Source organism: Harpia harpyja, chromosome 6 (genome assembly GCF_026419915.1).
Source record: "Harpia harpyja isolate bHarHar1 chromosome 6, bHarHar1 primary haplotype, whole genome shotgun sequence".
Lineage (NCBI taxonomy): Eukaryota > Metazoa > Chordata > Aves > Accipitriformes > Accipitridae > Harpia > Harpia harpyja.
The window spans coordinates 12,271,501-12,289,315 of NC_068945.1; the positions used below are offsets into that span (position 1 = coordinate 12,271,501).

Below are 17,815 nucleotides of genomic sequence, written 5' to 3' on the forward strand. Positions count from 1 at the left end.
CAGAGAAAATAATCGTGTTTCTTTCACCTTCTGCAAACAGTGTTTTAACATTGAATAAATATATTGGCAGTTCTAGAAACACTCCTGATCTGTGCTAGACATATAGACTCAGTCAGGTGACTCATACTGTAACATCATTTCCCTTTTACTTCTGTTGTTTGGGTATTTATTTCTGTACATTGTTTTTTATATTACAGGTTTTTTGATGAGAGCATCTTTTGCACCTATTGCTTGATTGTCCCAGGAGGTAATGTTTTATCAAAGCTGTGTTGACAATTGATGTCAGACTAGAAATGAGATTCTGGTCAGATCTGATGATTCATGTCCAGACATTTACCCCAGATGCAACTTGCTAAATTGAGCTTTTTCAAACAAATAAGAATTAACATCATTCTTCATAACAGTCCCAAATTGATAATAGCATAAGCACTGCCACAGGTGATATTAAATGAACCTCTGGCTCAGTATACTTCCAACTCCAAGGCTATATCACTTGCCTATGTTTTCAACATGCACTGTTTTCTCGTGCAAGTCTAAGCATTCTCCTGTGAACAGCAGGTAGAATTTTCTTCAAGGGAATAATTTGTTCTTCAACATGCAAATAGCACAGAATATACAAAAATGAAATAGGTGGTTAACTGAATGGCATTTTCCAAAAGTTTTTTATCCCCTTGCCTCTCACAACAGAGAAGAGATAAAGACATTCTCACTTTTAATTCCTCCTGCTCCAAAGACAAGGTTTCACCAAACAGAGATGCAGAGAGGCCCCTGGGACTCTCGTTTGATTGCAAAGCCACATTACTGATTCTAGGATCAAAACTGGTATCTTTGTCTTGTGTGATAGCTGTGTCAGCATGCTCAGAGCTAGCTCTGACACTTCTAAGCTCCATCACTCGGAAGATCCTCCAGGAAGGAAGAGAAACCTGCCGTATTCTAAGCTGGTAAGAGAAATTGTTAACCAGGAAAGCTATTTTGGAAGCAAATTTGCAACTACACCAAGTCAGGCATGCTTTTGTATAAAGATGACAAACCAGGTAGTTTAGGGATCATTACAGACAACTCGGTGAGCCATAAATCATGGTAGTTCCACTGAAACCAATGAAGAAATAGCCAAACCAGTGAGTTTTTATCATACTGTGGGAGGTTTAAGGCCATGAGCCTTATGTTTACCCAAGTCTTGTTTGAGGCTATCAAAAATCCCTTTAATGGCATTAGCAAAGTCCTTCTGTCAGAATAACTATGAAGACAGAGCCTTACCCCAGAAGACAGTGCAGTTATTTGGCATTTCTTTACTTTTAGATATATAATCAAGCAGACGTAATGACCTTTGACTACCTGGTTTTGTGATATTTTCTAGTTGTTTATCAAAGAGGAAAAAAAACCCAGCAGCCCTAAACCCACAGTTTTCCATACGCATTAGGATCATGTACCCTTCAAAGGCCAAGCCCTCCTACAGGTTTTGTGTCCCCATTATCAACAAGTCCTGTCTATTCTGGCACAAAAATAAATTGGGAATAGAGTACTAGTGGTTGCAGAATAAACAGAAAATACTTCAGGCTGTCAAACTGAATTTAAAGCATTTCAAATATTTTCACAATATAGTAGAAAAGTAACATTAGATTTAGTCTACCAATTTTTCACTGTGGAATATATTGTCACTTTGCCTACCTCTAGTTTGGAATATGGTCAAAGTTCTTTCTAGCTGAAACTGTTAATATAGGTCTGAATCACATGTTATTTTGTCTGGTGTTACTTATATATCTTACTTTCTAATTAATTCGTATTTTTATTCTGAGCTACTAAAGCATAACTTAATCACAGTTAAAAAGTCAGCCAAGAAGAAAAAAAAATCCTGCTACAAATGCACTTGAATTTTTAGGCTGAGCAGATTCTTTCACTGGACCCCTCTGCACTAATATTAAAGTGGTCTGTAAGGGCAGAGACTGCTTTTTAGAGAAGGTAAATAATTTGTTTGTGTATGGCCATGGATGTGGAGGGTGGACAGTGGTCATGGGAAACATGCAAGCATGCTATATGTGTCCTAAGGTGTTTGTCCCTCTCTTTGGCCAGATCTGCATTACAGACGGGGGGGACTCTTGAGCCCGAGCCCTGCCTAATGCACCAGCAGCACCCTGCAGGAGATGGCAGCCCTTAGCTTAGGTCTGAAAAAACAGTGTTGCAGTTTCAAGTTAAGAAAGTCGGGACACAGTTTCTCCCTCGTGCAGTCAGGACTTTTAAGCATCAAACAAATCCTGGGCATGGCACCCATGGCACAACCAAGTGCAGCACAATGGAGTTATTGTGTGGGTTTGGACAGGCTGTGTTTTGCATGCGAGACCAAATTTAGGTCTCCTCTGTAACCAGCCATGGTGTCACTGCACTTACTTATGGTCCCAGTTTAGTTCCTGGGACTTTCCCCTTCTCCATGGGATGCACTGCTTGAGCCAGGGGTTGACTTCCACCAATGTAGGTGGAACAAAGGATCCACCCAGAAAGACTGGAAAGCCCAAGAGGTTGAAGCTGATGGTTAAGAACTTCCTATGCAGCCGCTGACCCATGCCCCGTGCTGGAAGAGCTCCTGCCTGGCCCACCCATTGGATGCAGACTGCTTTTTGGGTGTCTCTGATACATAGCCTAGTGGTTGTGGTGTGGGACTGGAAGCGGAAAGCCTGGGATTGATTTCCAATGGGATGGAAGCGCTGTGGTTTTCCTTGGGTCTTCTAAAGGTGCTGTAAAGTGATTACCACATTTAGTGGAAAAAAAAAAAAAAAAAGTAGTAACTCCTGAGTGATCAAGACTACCAGGAAGCATCAGGCCATCAGATTTCAGTAGATCAGTGGAATAAAATTAAAAGAGAAGCTATACAGAAATTGTTATAAGGGAAATACAGGTGGAGACTAAGTATCCTCATGGAATCCTCAAGATTTGGTCAGAGTAAGACTTACGTGGTGGAGGGAAAAAATCTGACAAGTATTTCTCAAATTATTATAACAGATCTGCATCTTAAACCAGAGACCTTCTGAGTCAGTGACTGTCATACCTAAATAATTCATCTCCTCATCCATATTACACTATAAGGCATTTATATAAAAATGCAGCATTTTCTTCTCCTCCAAAATCACCATGTAAGAAATCATGAGGAATTTCATGTTTCTCAGTAGGACATATTGCTGCATAAATGAACAAATGCTCTTCCTGTTATCTGCAAAAAATAGTAAATTAATTAATCTCATTTGAACGTATATTTATTTTATTATAATCTCATCGATGGAACACTGATTTTTTGTATGAGCTCATATCTCTAAAATTAGTATTATACTAGATCTCAGACTTGGATGTCTTATACACCTACTGAGTTCTGCCACTCCTGTAGCTCAGATGGCATTTTCACAGGAGAGATATTAAAGCAGTTTCAGATGGGACCAGAAGGCATCCTGCAATAATACCCTGCTTTTAGGTGGTTCAATATACCTTCAGCCATGGCTGTTGAGCTTCTCTACAGAGGGTCCATATGCAACCATGTGGGAGAGAGCCGTGGCTTGTCCCCGGCAGCTGCTGGTGGCCCTACTCACTGCGTCCCTCAGGATGTGTCTCCCTGATAACAAAAGTGGGTTGCTAGCCTGGCTCGCTCACAGGGGGATGTTGGAGCCTGATGTCCCACTGTGAGGTGGCCGTACAGGGAGTGTTCATTCCTAATGAACAGTGGGAGAGCACAGCTCTGCCCGAACGTGCTGGTCCTCTTCTGTGCATCCCATGGGCTTCTCGGGCCAGCAGCCTCCCTGCCACAGCTGTGAGTCACAGCTTGAGCTGGTTATATCTGCATGGCCTTCAGAGCATAGCTTCAGGGTGAGCTGGCCCCATCTCTGCTGGAGTTTTCTTCCCCAGAAAGCCAGACACCCTTGATCTCTCCTTAGGCTAGAGCAAGGGCCAGTATATGTTAGCAATATATATAATCATAGTTTGTGCTCGAGTCCTGACTTAACCTGGCAGGACCAAGGAAACCTGAAATATTACTCCAGTATCAATAACAGGTTATAGTAATAATAATGATGATGTGACCTGAAATATCTAAGAGCTCCTGACAGGTTTTATGTATTGATTGCTTCAAACTTTTTTTAAAGCTGCAGGTGCATGGGTGAGAAATCAGTCTCCTAAGCATAACAGATAGATAGATTTTTATATAGAATTCTACTCTTCATAGCCAGAGGAAGGTATGAATCATACAAGATTATAATGGCCAATTATAATATTATATCAGTTGGAGAATGGCTCATTGGGATACCTGCTTTGCAAAGAGGAACACATCAGCACATGAATAAAATTACAAGTGAAGAGAAGAATTGATTAAATATGGCTTTAGGAGAGTGTGAAAAAGTTTTCTATCAATACTTAAAAGTATTGATCTGCATATTCAAAAGACGATAATGAGTTTAGAGGGAGAGTTCCACTTTTGGGTGCCCTATTTTAGGCAATTTAGGTAACAATATTGAGATTAAGGCATTAGTACTTAGCATTCTCCAAAAATCTAGTACTGGACTCACTGAATAATGCATTTCTTAAAAAAAAAAAATCAGGACATCTCAAAAACATTTGAAGTTATAATTTGCTGGAATTTTTTTAAGTGTCATTTCAGAGCCAGCACACAAACAGGTTCAACCTCTCTGAAGATAATGGCTGTTTACCAATCCCTGACTGGCTTTAGCCTGCAAATACATGACATGATTTTTGATCAGTAAAATGGCTAGATCATGACGTTATAATCCAGCAATATAGGAAAAAAGAGGACTTTTAAACTGCAGTCAAAGGTATGATGACAGCTGAGTGAACTTAACCTACTGAATCCAGCTGCCACCTCTTACAGTGATGAAAAAGACACTTCTGCTCAGGCTGTACAAACCCGCTGCAGTTTCTGGGAAAGTGTTTGGACTGAAAGCCAAAACCCTGTCCTAAAAGCTGGAAGGCAAAGATCTGTTCAAAACTACTGTCATTCAAAGCTAAATAAATTAAAGCTAAACTTCCAGTGGCAGGGCTGTTATCTCCAGGCAAAAATTACTCTTGGGTCAAGAAATGAAAAGGTGGGGACTTCAGATAAAATCATGTTTCCAAAACACTTATAAGCTACAATATCCTTTCCAGACGTGGCAAGCTCATCCAGAATGAAGAAGCAACTCAATAACTGTTAATGAAGAACATAACGTTCTAGCTTTTGGGGCTATATCTTTTTAGAATAGGAAATATCTCCTGAAGCACTTCCTTTCATCTACACTTACTGTGATCCAAGTCATCGAAATGGAAGTTTTCAAAGTGCTTACACGGTCCTGTTTCATTACTGAATGTGAGTTAAGCTTTTGGGAGTTTGCATCCATTAGGATGCCATTATAAAGAAATCTGAAAGACAGAATTTTGACTTAGAAGTTTGGCTTATAAATTTGGCTTCTAAGTGCTTTGGAAAATGCTATTTTATCTATGATTCCCAAGCTTGCATTTCTTGGCCAAAGAAATAAGGCTGTAACAGAGCAAGGAAGTGGATGTAGACATCCCAAATGCCAAGGTAGTCTGTTCGACTTCAATGTGTCAAAAAATGGCTACCCTGAATTCATGTGTGAGGGTAATAGATTATCTAGTTAATTTTGGGGAGGTAAAGAACACTCCTCATGTCAGACCATTCAAATGCTTATGTGTAATATAATAGTTATTTCCAGCTCAGTTGTCCTCCATTCTCCTCTAACTACATAGCGCTGATGGAGACTGATCTAAGATCTGAAGATACTAATGGAAACTGTAGTGGAAATACCATGGTTTCCATTTGTTTCTGTAGATCCCAGAAGACACCACCTAAGAGAAAAACTGAAGAACCAGAAAGGAACAAAAATAGCTAGTGCTGGTCATTGAGCTGTCATTGTAGAAGGTAAGTAAGTTGCAGCAACTTGGAAAGAGGTGACTGCAAGTAGGAGAATAACTCCTTAACAGGATTTTCTCCTTCTTCAACTTGAAATTGCACAGTGCAGGGATTCACTCCTGCATCAACACAAACAATCCTAGCCCTGCATGCAGTCCCTACCCAGAGGTCGCCTGGATCAACTGGGCTGGATTATTTGCAGATTTGCTTTGTTAATGCCAGAAGTTGGACCAGACAATTCAGTCTGGTTACTGTAACCAATCCTATTCCCTGTATTCCCATGTCTTTTTTCTTTTCCCTCTTAATTCAACTTTCAGAATAACGCTTAAGAGCTGTTGTCTTGCAAAGATTTCCCATATGTACTCTCTGCACTGTATTATGACAACTGTTTTCACCAATTCAGCCATTTTAGGAGATAAAATAATTTAGGTAGTACATTGATTTGACATGTTTTTATTCTGATTTTGTATGTTTGCCCATCCATCCATCCATAAGTACCTGCTGCTAAGGCAGTTTTGTTTTGCAGTTTTACATTTGTTGAAACCTTCAGTCCTCTTGAAGCTTTTGGGGAACAACAGGAGTCTAATTGGTCAATGCATTGTCTGTTGTTGCTTTCCAATGAGTGCCAATGTTGGCATTTATTGCAAGTTCAAATTGACTATAAGCTAGCAAAGTGCATCCCTTGTTTAGTAGCATCATCAATATAGAGGTAATGACAACTCACCCAATGGCAGGTCTTCTAGTCCTGCTAATGTTTGGATGACCTTAAGAACTAGCTGTTGAATTTCTTATAGCCCTGGAGGATTTGTCAAACAGGGCTGGAATAAGGGCAGTTATGAGATCTGGATGGCAAAAACATTTCTTACCCTCCATAATGCTTCTTTTCAAGCAACTCAATGCATTCCTAAAGTCAATGAAAACAACAAACAACTTTAAGTCCCATGTATTAAAATGAGGATTAAAAAAAGACTAGTGGGCTGAAATTAATGATGATTCAGAAGTGAGTCAGCTATTGAACTCTCCTTCAAAATATGTTTTCAAGAAGAAAAAAAAAAAAAGAATAGTACGAATAATTGGAAACTAAGAAGCTTTTGCAAGTAAATACTTGCAGGTACTTAGTGTGTGTGGAAGTAAGACATTCCAGAAAGCATGCATGAGAAGGTGCACTAAGAAAACTAACTAGTACTCTTACTGACCACTAGCAACCACCTTTTAAAAATAATGAGTAACTGCTACGATTCCGGATGAACGTAGCAAACAATTTGACATTCACTTTTTGAAAGACTTGAGAGATCTGACTGCATATGAGACATTTACCCTTGAAGTGAGCAGAACACATCAGTGGTCCATCCCTGGTCAGGTCTGTGACCCTAATCCAAGAGGGCACTCAGGGTGGGCTTGCACAGTCCTGTAGAGTGTCCCTTGTGTTTTCACATTACTCCAGAATATTTCACACTGGTACATTAAATTAACGGTATTTTTTAAATTCCAAGAATTTAATTAGAAAAGAAAATTCATATGTTTAAAACTAAAAGTCATGAGCTGATGTTATGCTGCATTGGATAAAATGGATGACAGACAGCCATTTTGTGAAGAAATCCATTTTATAAATTCTGAAATTAAAAAAAAAGAGCTAATCTTTAACACTGTTTCAGTTGAGCACTAATGAGCCCACGTGCCAGCTTGGACAGGTAAGTGAAGTTATTCACAGTGGGTGGATTTGCACCAATAGATAACCTGTCACCAAAATAAAATTGACAAGATTAAGTTTTTGTCTTTGTTTTGTGTCATATTTCTGCGATGTATTTTATTGCCTGTAGATCCTGCTCCAGAATAAAACTACGATAATGTCCATGGGGTAGCATATACTACATAAAAGCTGAATGATCAATGCTTTGCATTGATTCAGACATAAAGCTCATGACACCACACACAGCCTTGGAAAACCACTTCTTTTATGTGTTTCAGCTTTTGTCTTGAAATGGAGACATTCACCTAAAAGCACGTTAAGCCAAGCATGCTTATCTCCAGAAGTATTTCTATACTGTTTCTGGAAATCAGGTACTTATTAATAAGTGGGAAAGATTCAATATAGTTACTTCCCTGTACACTATCAGAAAAGACAAAAATAATTCCCTGGCCTGCTTTACGCACAGAAAGTAGCAAGATAGGAAAAGGCTTTTCTTCTTTTTGCACTTTTTTTCTCTCACCCATGGTGCACAGCACTGAACACAGTAAATTTATTTTGCAGTTCATAACATGTCAGCTTTGCTGTGTTTCTTTTAGCAGGGGAAGATAATTTCTTAAACTTTTAATCAAATTTTTGATTCGCTCCTGCTCTCCCAGAGCTCATAATGCAAATGCTTTCAGCTTTTCTATTTCTTTGCTTGCATCCATTCTACTTTGAAAGAGCATTATATATAATTTTGCTCCCTTTTCATGCTCTTTTATGAAACTCAGAGATAATGTTTGCAAGAAACTTATGCTGCTGGTAAGCTTTCATTCTGGAAACACAGGGAGGTGTCTGCTTGACAGTTACCTGTACTGCTGCTGAGGCTGTCTCTGCAGGGGTCTCACCTGGCCTGGCTTGGACCAAATCAGCAATATGAAAAGGCATTTTGAGTGTGAAAGATAAAACCTTTTTTCTCACACTGTCTGCCGGGAAACCCAACCTATTCAGGGAAAAAAAAAACCCAAACCACACAGAGAAAACCAAGTGCCTCCTCACCCCGCCCAAATCGTTGCAACAACTTCCAGTTTTGTGAATTGTAAACTATGCCTTTCTGAGTTTAAAGGCATTGCTCCTAATGTTCAAAATTTCAGTGTGTAAAGGGAGGCACCTGAATAAAATCAGCCTGCCTTTCTAAGCAGTTAAGCAAAAGGTGCGATGGGTATATTTACAACAGTGGATAAAAGAGTAGATGTAGGCGTTTAATTTTACTTACTTAGTGTGTAAAAATTGTGGCTGCAGTGACAGATTATTGCTGAAACACATTCATGCACATCTTTCCACCGAGTAATTGTTCTCCACTCAAAAACAACAATGAAACAAAATCTAAGCTTTCCTCCCAGAACTGTAAAGATGCTCAAAATTATCTCTCCAGTTTTGTTCGAATCTCTCCTGAATATGCTTAGCAGCAGTCATCATTATTTCTTGCTGATTTCCTTCTTGGCAATATATATCTTGCCCTACCTCAAACGCATGCATTTTGCAGCAGAGATTGCCATTTTGTGCATGTATGTGCATGCACGTGTGTGTGCAGTTCTTGTGCAGCAAGGACGCGCGGGGCACAACCGCAGCAGAAACATTAATTGCAGTATTGCACTGTGAGATAAAATAATTTGTCCTGCTTGCTCTTCTGGCATTGTTCATTCCGTGTGTGTAACTCTCATAATCTGTCATCTGAAATTAGCTCTTGTTTTCAGTTAAAACTGGTATATTTTGTCACATAAAATGTGTTTTCAAAGGTTACAAATTTTGGATTAAAAACACGTCACCCAAACCGCTGACATTAAAGTCGGCATAGGAAGCTATACATGCACCAAGATGTGTTAATAAAATATCATCTGGACAAAGCAGCTGAAAGACAAGCAGAACTAGACAGTTGCAATTACTTTCCCTGCCAAAACTCACTCCTGAGTTCAGTAGTTCGATAAGGTGGTTTGTTCCTTTAGGTCCCACAGGTCATTCCTATGGCTGTATCTGGATATGTCAAAACATTTGCAAATGCAATTGTAAGACAAGACCAAGAAAGAGTCATATCAGTTTTGCTAGATGGAGAATCTCTGCCTTCAGTAAATATCACTTCATCTGGGAAAAAAAATCCCATTCTTTACCCTTCAGCTGCTGCAATCACTGCTAAGTGACTGTCATGACAGACAACACTTATTTCAGAACAACTCAGCGTTTTGCTCGAACATGTCTATTAACTGTATCCCACTGTGCCTTGAGCATCTATTTTAAAGTATCAACTGGAGAATTCAATCACTGTTGTGAAATGGTACACAAGCACACATGTCTTTATTTAAAGTAACGACAGTTGTCATCAATCTCCGAGTGGCGCATATGTGATAAACACAAACCAACATATACACAAAAGCAACTTTGAATATATGAGCTAAAGGCTTGAGCTGAGAAAGTTTTAAGGTGCATGAAAACACAGATGAGTGTTTTGCCTGCCTGATGATGAACTCCCAGAACAATAAAGACTGAACATGACAAATATGTAGAGTATTTGCAGCAATCATAGGGGTAATGTTATTGTTTGAGTGTCCTCTGCTGGACAGTACATGGCATAGCAATAAACCCACCTGCATATGTTGGATGGATTTTGCTTAGAAAACATCATCAGAATATTTCTTATGTTTCATAGTCACTTAACTAAAAAAAAAAAATAGTTTTTAATAAAATGCTACACCGCTGAGATTTTAAAAAACAATTATTTCCTTTATGACAACCTATTTGTAGTGTTAAGTAGGCATAAAATTTTCAGCTGAGCTAAGATAAAATGCTTTTTGGAAAAATACTGCTTTTGTCAATTTTGCGACGGAAAATTGTTACAATGATTCGTTTAGATAAGGTGAAAGTGTTTTGCTTAAAGGTTTTGGCTTTACTGTGAATTCTGATTGAATTTGATGAAATCAGAAAGCTGCTTTTAGCCTTGAGCTTGTCATTCCTGTGACAGTCTACTGCATGAATCTCTGTACAGGATCAACATCACATTTTGTGGGCCTTTGGCATGTGGCTGTTCTGCCAGCTATCATCTCTGACCCTTTAAAAATTGCAGATTGGCTCTATTGGAAATGCCAAGAGAGGTTTTCCTTTATCTGTTGAGAATTCGGTTCAGTTCACGTAACTTGTTCTGTCTGTTATTCGTAACCAGGTACATGTAAGGCACTTCCATACTTGTATGTTAGTTTTTCTGGTTGTTGATCACAGGTTTGCTATTAGTTTTACTTTCTGAACAGTGTTATTTTTTATTATTTAGTTACTCATAACATTGTGAAAGTTGTTTCTAAAAGAAGCTGTCCTGATTCATATGACGCTGGTCTAAATGGCTTTCTAAATACATGATTCATTCTCTGTATCAGAAGAACCTGGCAAACGTTCTTTGCTCTTGCAATTATCTTCTTTATTCATTGGAGCATCTTCTCTTCCTCCATTCTCTATAGGCCTGGAGTTCTTATTTTGAAAGTGTTTCTTTACCAATATAAAAAACAAGATTGCAATCAAGTAGGAAGGACCTCTTAACACCGCTGATAAACCAAAGTAGACATACCTGTGGGATACAGCATAGAAGTTTTCAAAGACACTGAAGAAAAACACTTTAATGGCTTTTAAGGATCACATATATACAAAAAAAAGCTTAGGGGAAAACATTAAAACTCATTCTTTGTGAATGGTACCACAAACTGGACATTTTTGCTTGCAAAAACTTCCATTGAACAATTGATAATATTCTTTCTGCTTATGAAGATAGTTGCAAAGCAAAACTTCCATCATCTTCCCTTTGTTTCTGAAGATTTCTGGATCACTTTAAGGCTTTAGACTTTCTAGGGCCAGAAGTATATTTAGATCACCAGGGTGGGGTATTATATGTAAAAATAAAAAAACACATCAAAGTGGCCAAGGTTTAGGTGAAACTGAGAAAAATATCTGGAATATTCCTCCTGGAGACCGATAATGTTTGTGTTTAACCAATACCTTCAGCTGCTCAGTATGATTGTCTTTCATTTATTTTTCTCTCAAATGTCACCAATGCACAAAGTTAACGTTCTTACCAGTATGAACAAACTACCTGCAAATAAGGTAAATTTGGGTAACTTTCCTCTTGATGGTAAATCATACAATCCTAGGTCTTTTAAATTGACTCATAGGATATTAAAAATACATAATTAATTCCAGAAATCTCTGCCATTGATATTAAATTATTTTTGCACAACATAAAAGATGACTAAAACCCTAAGAGTTTAAGATTTGATCTTAAGATTGCTCAATTTCAGGAATTATGGACTTACCTAAATGTGAGTCCAGAGTGAGTATTTGACCATAATTTTTGATCAGTGGCCTCACGAATACAGCATAACAGAACAAAGCACATCTATCTGTAGAGAGGAAATGCATGAGGCTTTTTGTACCCTAATTTGCCTACCTGTATGCATTGGAGTCATATAGCCTGCAAGCCCCTCGCTCCCCACAGCTTGTGCTTCCCCATTTCAAGCACGTCTTGTCGATCAGTGCACCAAAATAAACCGGTGCTGGAATTCCAGCTGCAAGGAAACAAGCAAAAATGTCACAAGATATCACAGGAAAAGACATCTTTTTAGAAATCAGCTTTATATTTTCTTAGTGGCAAGTTGCATGCTGCAACAGTAGCAATAGGTGGGTTGGACTATGGAGAGTTTTTCCTTTATCAGAGTAACTCTAAGCTGGGACACCCTCTCCGTGCCGTGGGGATGATCAGTCCCCAGGAAATGTGGTCGGATGGCTTGTAGTCATGCACATTGGTTTCTCAAGCTGGTTTCCAGTGCATGCTCAGCTCTTGCAAGGGAGAGCTGGACTGGTTGTGCGTTTGGAGCGCTCAACTGATGCATAGTTCCCGCTTCTATGCATAGCCTAAATTATCTACACTGGCTGATAGTCCCTTCTGCCTGAATGAGGGTAAAGCAATTGAAATCCTTAGTGTGACTTGCCCAAATATGAGCTTACACTTTACTGCAAAACATGGCAGACATGGGACAAAATCCTAACCTTGCTAAAGTAAAGGTGAGTATTAACTTCAGAGGAATCCAGGTTTCAGCATCTACAGGAACATGTTTCGCATTATCTTCGTTCCTACAGAAGCATCCTGCATTCCTATATAGGAAATAATTTATTTTGCAAAAACAGGTATAGTCTCAGTCTGTTCTACTCTGGGGCTCCTGTGAGAGTCTGAACTCAGTAATCTATCTATAAAGGCCTGTGTATTACAATCATCAGTGCTGTAGTCAGGGTACGAAGGGACAAATGCTCAGTTTGGAGGTTCCTTAGAGGAAGACAGGAGTACATCAGATTTGCTCTCTGAGTCACTGAAGAGAAATGCCAGCTTTTTTGAATCAGTGACAGTGGCTCTACCCCTTCTTGCAATGGAAGGAGCATGCTGGCTTAATGTGCTGAAGCAGAAGCCTATAGAAAGGGGGAAGTTCTTTTTTAGTAATGCTTTTTTTATTTCCTATGGCTGAAATTGCTCCAGGAATCCCATTGGCATTTCTTGTCCTGAGAGCAGGGAGAGAAATTCTGCCCCTTCATTGTGTGATGAGAAAAGTAGAAGAGGACAAAGTGTGGATACACCTTCCTATCTCAAAATGTCCCATCACAACCGACTACAGCCCTAACCTAGCTCTGATTGTAGACATTTTTAAGCAGCTGTTGATTTTTTAGGTTTCATAGCAAACCCATGTGGCTTGTCTCTTCACACACATTTCTTTACATTTCTGAAATGCAGGTATTCCTATTCCATTGACAGAGTGATCAAAAGGCAACAGAGAAGTGTTTTCTTGCCTGCCTAGGCATCTTAATCAACCATCTCATTAGCAACTCTCAAATAAAAAGGGGGGAAAAAAGAGCATTGCAGCATGTTTAAAGGGACTTGAAATCTAAGCTGTCTACCAGGAAAGCGAATTTTCAACATGGAGAAAACACTCTACTATGAGCAGAGTTGTATTAGTGTTGAATGAAGTCCTACTAGAGCACATCTATTTGATTTTGCAGCATTCTATCTCAATAAGGCATCGGTTGAATCATAAGTTTGAAAGCTTAAAGTGTTGTTTAGAAACTCAAGATACTACTTTAATTTTTCTTAGAAAATCTTCCCATTTTGGAACACCAGGGTCCCAAAATGCAACAGCATTTAATCAGCAGGTCAAAGATTTTCAGAATTGTGTTAGCTGGTGTCCCAATAAACTCTTGACTGAATATTGGACCTTCAGGAAAAAAACAGGATCTTCAGGAACAGCCCAGGAACTAACAGCTATTTCAAGGATACATCTGGTTTACAAATGGTAGTTGCATTGGTGTCATTTAAAGCCAAACGAGCAAGCACCTCAGTCAGAATGATTTCTCTTACCTAGCATTCTCATAACCAGTGTGTATAGACCAACTGCAAGAGATTTCAACTCTGGCTGAACGCATCTGAAAGAAAGACGGATAAGTGTGAAGTATTTGCCTATCTAGTGCTTAGACATGCCTATTAAACTGCTGTTAATTACCATAGGTTTAATACTCCTAATGACAGAAAGCCAAGCTTTGGAAGAACAGTGCTTCCTACATCTGCTGAAAACATGTTAAGTGGTATGAAGAAGGTGAATTAACCTATTGTTTTCCATCCCATAGCTCCTGGGAAGTCCATTCACTAAGGACTATTAAAGAAGTGAAATTTTAAAGTCATAATCACAGTCCATTCTACTTTTATTGAAATGGGCTCTCTAACTGCCTTAACTCCCTGGCATACATTTTCCTCACTTGATGGGATATACCTTACTCACTTGATGGGAAATATCATATTGTCCTAAGACAAAAATGTTGCAAGTAGCTGCATTAGTAAGGCATCTTTCCGTTCTTGAATGACATTCCTCTGTATAACACCACATCTTGAACTACACAAAGCTGTCTGGCAATATGCCCATCTGTTTCATGGGGAACCACACTACAAGCATCAGAAATAGGCACTGATCTTGAATCCGTTATATATCCAGCCTCTGCCATCTCCTTACAAATATTAACAGGGTCAACACTCAGAAAGACGTCTCACAGAGATGAGGAAGGGAGGGGAGTTCACATTCTGTTTTCCATGCTCATTTAGGATGATATAATGCCCTTAGGACTACCATTAAATTTACCATTAATGCATTTTTCTACTGAGTGAGCTTTCTCTTTAGGTTACTGAAAAGTATGTGTTAATTTGTGTACGTGGTTCCAAATCACATCCTGGTACACCTGCACCTGTGTACCTCAACAGACATGAGCATAGGAGCCTCAGACGGAGCCCTCAGATGTCCTGAATTTCCAGACATCTGATAAGCACAGTCTGTTAGGGCAACCCCACATCCAGAAATCCTGACAAATGCATGGCATTTTCAGAATCCATACAGCCAGAATATCCAAGCAGAGAAAGAGGACGTGTTCTGGAAAACCTGGGCATATGACAGGCATAAGAGAAACCATTTTGCAGTAGTTGGCAGCAACGTACTAGAACCGACTTACAGACAGCAGCAAGGTAAGGTTTGATGCTAACAGCTACAAACAAATGGGAAATGACAAAACTCATTAAAGAAAGCATGTTATACTGCAAGAGAGTTTTTTTTTCCTAAGGGAAAGAGAGGAACCTAAACATAATTTTGATCCCCTCATTGGGAAGCCTCAACCTTTGGTACAGAGTTAGTTTTACTTACCTAAACATAATCATGTATGCTGGGGTGCCTCCCAAAGCGTAACAAAAGCCGCTCATGACTTGTATCACTGTATAGTAAATAAACCTCATTGAACAATCTTCACTTTTTGGACATTGCCCCAAGGTGGCAGAGTTATTTCCTGTCCATGAACTGCTGGAGTTCATGACAAGACAGCTGCAGTTATGGAAGACCTGCAAGACACGAAGCGGATTTGGTAGGGCACTGCTCATGCAATGGGGAATCCTGCCTTCGGACACAGGCAGAGCCTGAAGCCTTCCTAAGCATCCCATTCCTATCTTATTTGCCTTTCTTGAGGCAATGGGCAGCAGCTGCTTCTTTTCTTTCCTACAAACAGTGCTCAGAGTTGGAAGGGATGTTCCGTGCCAGCATGTTTTTGCCGGTGGACCTAGCAACCCTTTTTGGAAGATGCTTGGAGTACCTGCACAACCTCTGAGGCCGGCCTCAGCCTTTGTGTCCCTGGAGGGCAGTTGAAGTGGAAAAGTGAGGCTCAAGGAGCTGTGCCTTTGGCTGCTAGGTGACACCACCTGGTAGTTGATTTGTCTCTGTGAAAAGCACCTGGATCACCGGTCCCTCTCTGCTAACGCTCATCCACCAGAGGTACCTCACAGCTCTGAGCAGCAGCTACCTGTCAAAACACAGCTCATGCAGACCCCTGAGATCAGCAGTGGGTGTACTGATAGCTTAAGAGCAATAGCTTTTAACCAGGGCTTCAGGGGCTTGAGGATGTGCTGAGGTAAGGGGACCTGTGAGCCACAAACCTTAACCTCTACAGAGACAGACTTATGTGGGAGGCAGTAGTCCCACTGTCACAGATGCTGCTGAGCCCTTCTCCCCTGCCTCCCACCTTAAGATTTTAAGCAAAGGATGTCTTTTGGAGAAGATGAGTGTACACAGCAGAGAGAAACCAGCCACAAATAAAAATCTGTTGGAGAGAAAAACTATTGGAGTGCAAGAGACAGCTCCAGACCATGTATCTTCTGTAGTGATCATCTGGTATCAGAAAACGTGGGAATGACACAGTCCAAGGAAGGCTTATATCCATGGACTAGAGCTTCCTCTCTGGGACTCTGTGCATTATCCCCAGCACTCTGTGCTGAGCAGAAACCAGTCAGCCAGAAAAATAAGTGGTATCCTGCCACCCCAGAGTCTCACACTGAGGAACCAAGCTGCCTCCCCTCAAATCATTCTTCATACCTACACATTAATGGTCAGCATCAGGGAAGATACTACCCTATCTTAGTGTACTTCAACTGCTGGCTAAAACCTCAGGGCAGCCAAAATGAGGTTTATGAAATGCAAGCCATGGACAACCTTCAGGCAACATGTAACCACTTTGATCTGTTTGTTTTCCCCCCTTGTGTTCAATGTACAAAACATGAAAATCAATATCTACAACAAAGACCTAGGGCTTTTTGCTTAATGTGCTGTAACTCAAAGAAATCTCTATGTCTTCTGTGCTGTTTGTAGCCAGAAATCATAAATACTTTACTGACTGGTCCCCAGTAACTTTGGCTTTCCTTAAATGCATTATACTACTAAATCCCTGATGTTACATGGAAAATAAGCTAGTAGAAAACCTCAGAAACTGAAACAGAGTCTTACTGTATTCTTTCCATGTCCCACCGAAGTCGTGCACCCAGCTAGACATGCCGAAACGTATGTGAGTCCGTTGTCTCCACACACAGGATCCCACACATTGGAGGCACATTTGCAGTTAGAGTGGCACTCAGAAAATATGGCATTTTCATGGTACGGAATGGGTTTGCTTGGAAGTTAAATTCAGACAGGTGTAAGAAATTTGTAATTCAGTGCTGAGGTCAGTGTAGTCCCTTGTGTGTGACAATGTTGCTGTCCTGAAACCCACCTCATATGCCCAGGACATACATTTTCATAGCTGAGTCTCTACAGTATTGGTCTGTTTGTTTGAGATTCCATCCTACTTGCACTGATATTATTAAAGTGATTACTAGATTATAAAGAATTTTAAAACAAATACAAATGTTGCAACTCATTTTAGCTGGCAGGTATAGAAAGAAAAGAAAAAGAAAAAGCTAAAAGGTTTTGAGAGGTCAGCTAGACTACCCCCTAACTCAATGTAGAGCTAGCAACAGTTAAGACAGTCTTATCAAGTACATCTTTAGCTGTTGGTAAAAATGCACCAATGATAGAAACTAGATTTCCTGGTCTCCATAGTAAAAAATACTGCTCTCTTAAAGCCTAGCCTAACTCCTCCTAGAGGATATGGATAATGCAGTATTCCCTTCTACTTTCAGACATCCTTTGGGTATTGAGATCTGTAACAAGGAGGGATGTCTTCCCTTAGCTTCTCCTTTGTGGGTTAGTTAAGCTTATGTGCTTGCCATCTCTTTCATCTCAGTGCTTACTAAGCATACTCCCTGGTCCACCATTTGCATTCTTAGTGAAAACATTGCAGAGTATAGGACAAGCAACAATTAGTCCTTAGGT

At 39.9% G+C, this 17,815-nt stretch overlaps 1 protein-coding gene and 1 long non-coding RNA gene across 5 annotated transcripts in view; one reads left to right on the top strand and one right to left on the bottom strand.

Annotated features, from left to right (window-relative positions):
* The first annotated feature begins 5,407 nt into the window (after window positions 1-5,407).
* On the top strand, window positions 5,408-8,600 carry LOC128143514 (uncharacterized). Its single transcript, XR_008235776.1, has 2 exons — window positions 5,408-5,908; window positions 7,868-8,600. It is a non-coding gene; the product is annotated as an uncharacterized LOC128143514 (long non-coding RNA).
* Window positions 8,601-9,884: 1,284 nt separating this feature from the next.
* The window catches only part of LOC128143515 (solute carrier organic anion transporter family member 1C1-like), a 59,649-nt gene continuing 51,718 nt past the window's right edge, over window positions 9,885-17,815 (bottom strand). For all 4 annotated transcript variants that reach the window (XM_052790819.1, XM_052790814.1, XM_052790818.1 and 1 more), the window contains 5 exons: window positions 16,952-17,114; window positions 15,329-15,519; window positions 14,005-14,069; window positions 12,052-12,169; window positions 9,885-11,178 (listed from right to left, as the gene is read on the bottom strand). In XM_052790819.1, the coding sequence (XP_052646779.1) occupies window positions 10,962-11,178; window positions 12,052-12,169; window positions 14,005-14,069; window positions 15,329-15,519; window positions 16,952-17,114 (754 nt within the window). In that variant the 3' untranslated portion in view covers window positions 9,885-10,961. The remainder of the gene's footprint in view (window positions 11,179-12,051; window positions 12,170-14,004; window positions 14,070-15,328; window positions 15,520-16,951; window positions 17,115-17,815) is intronic.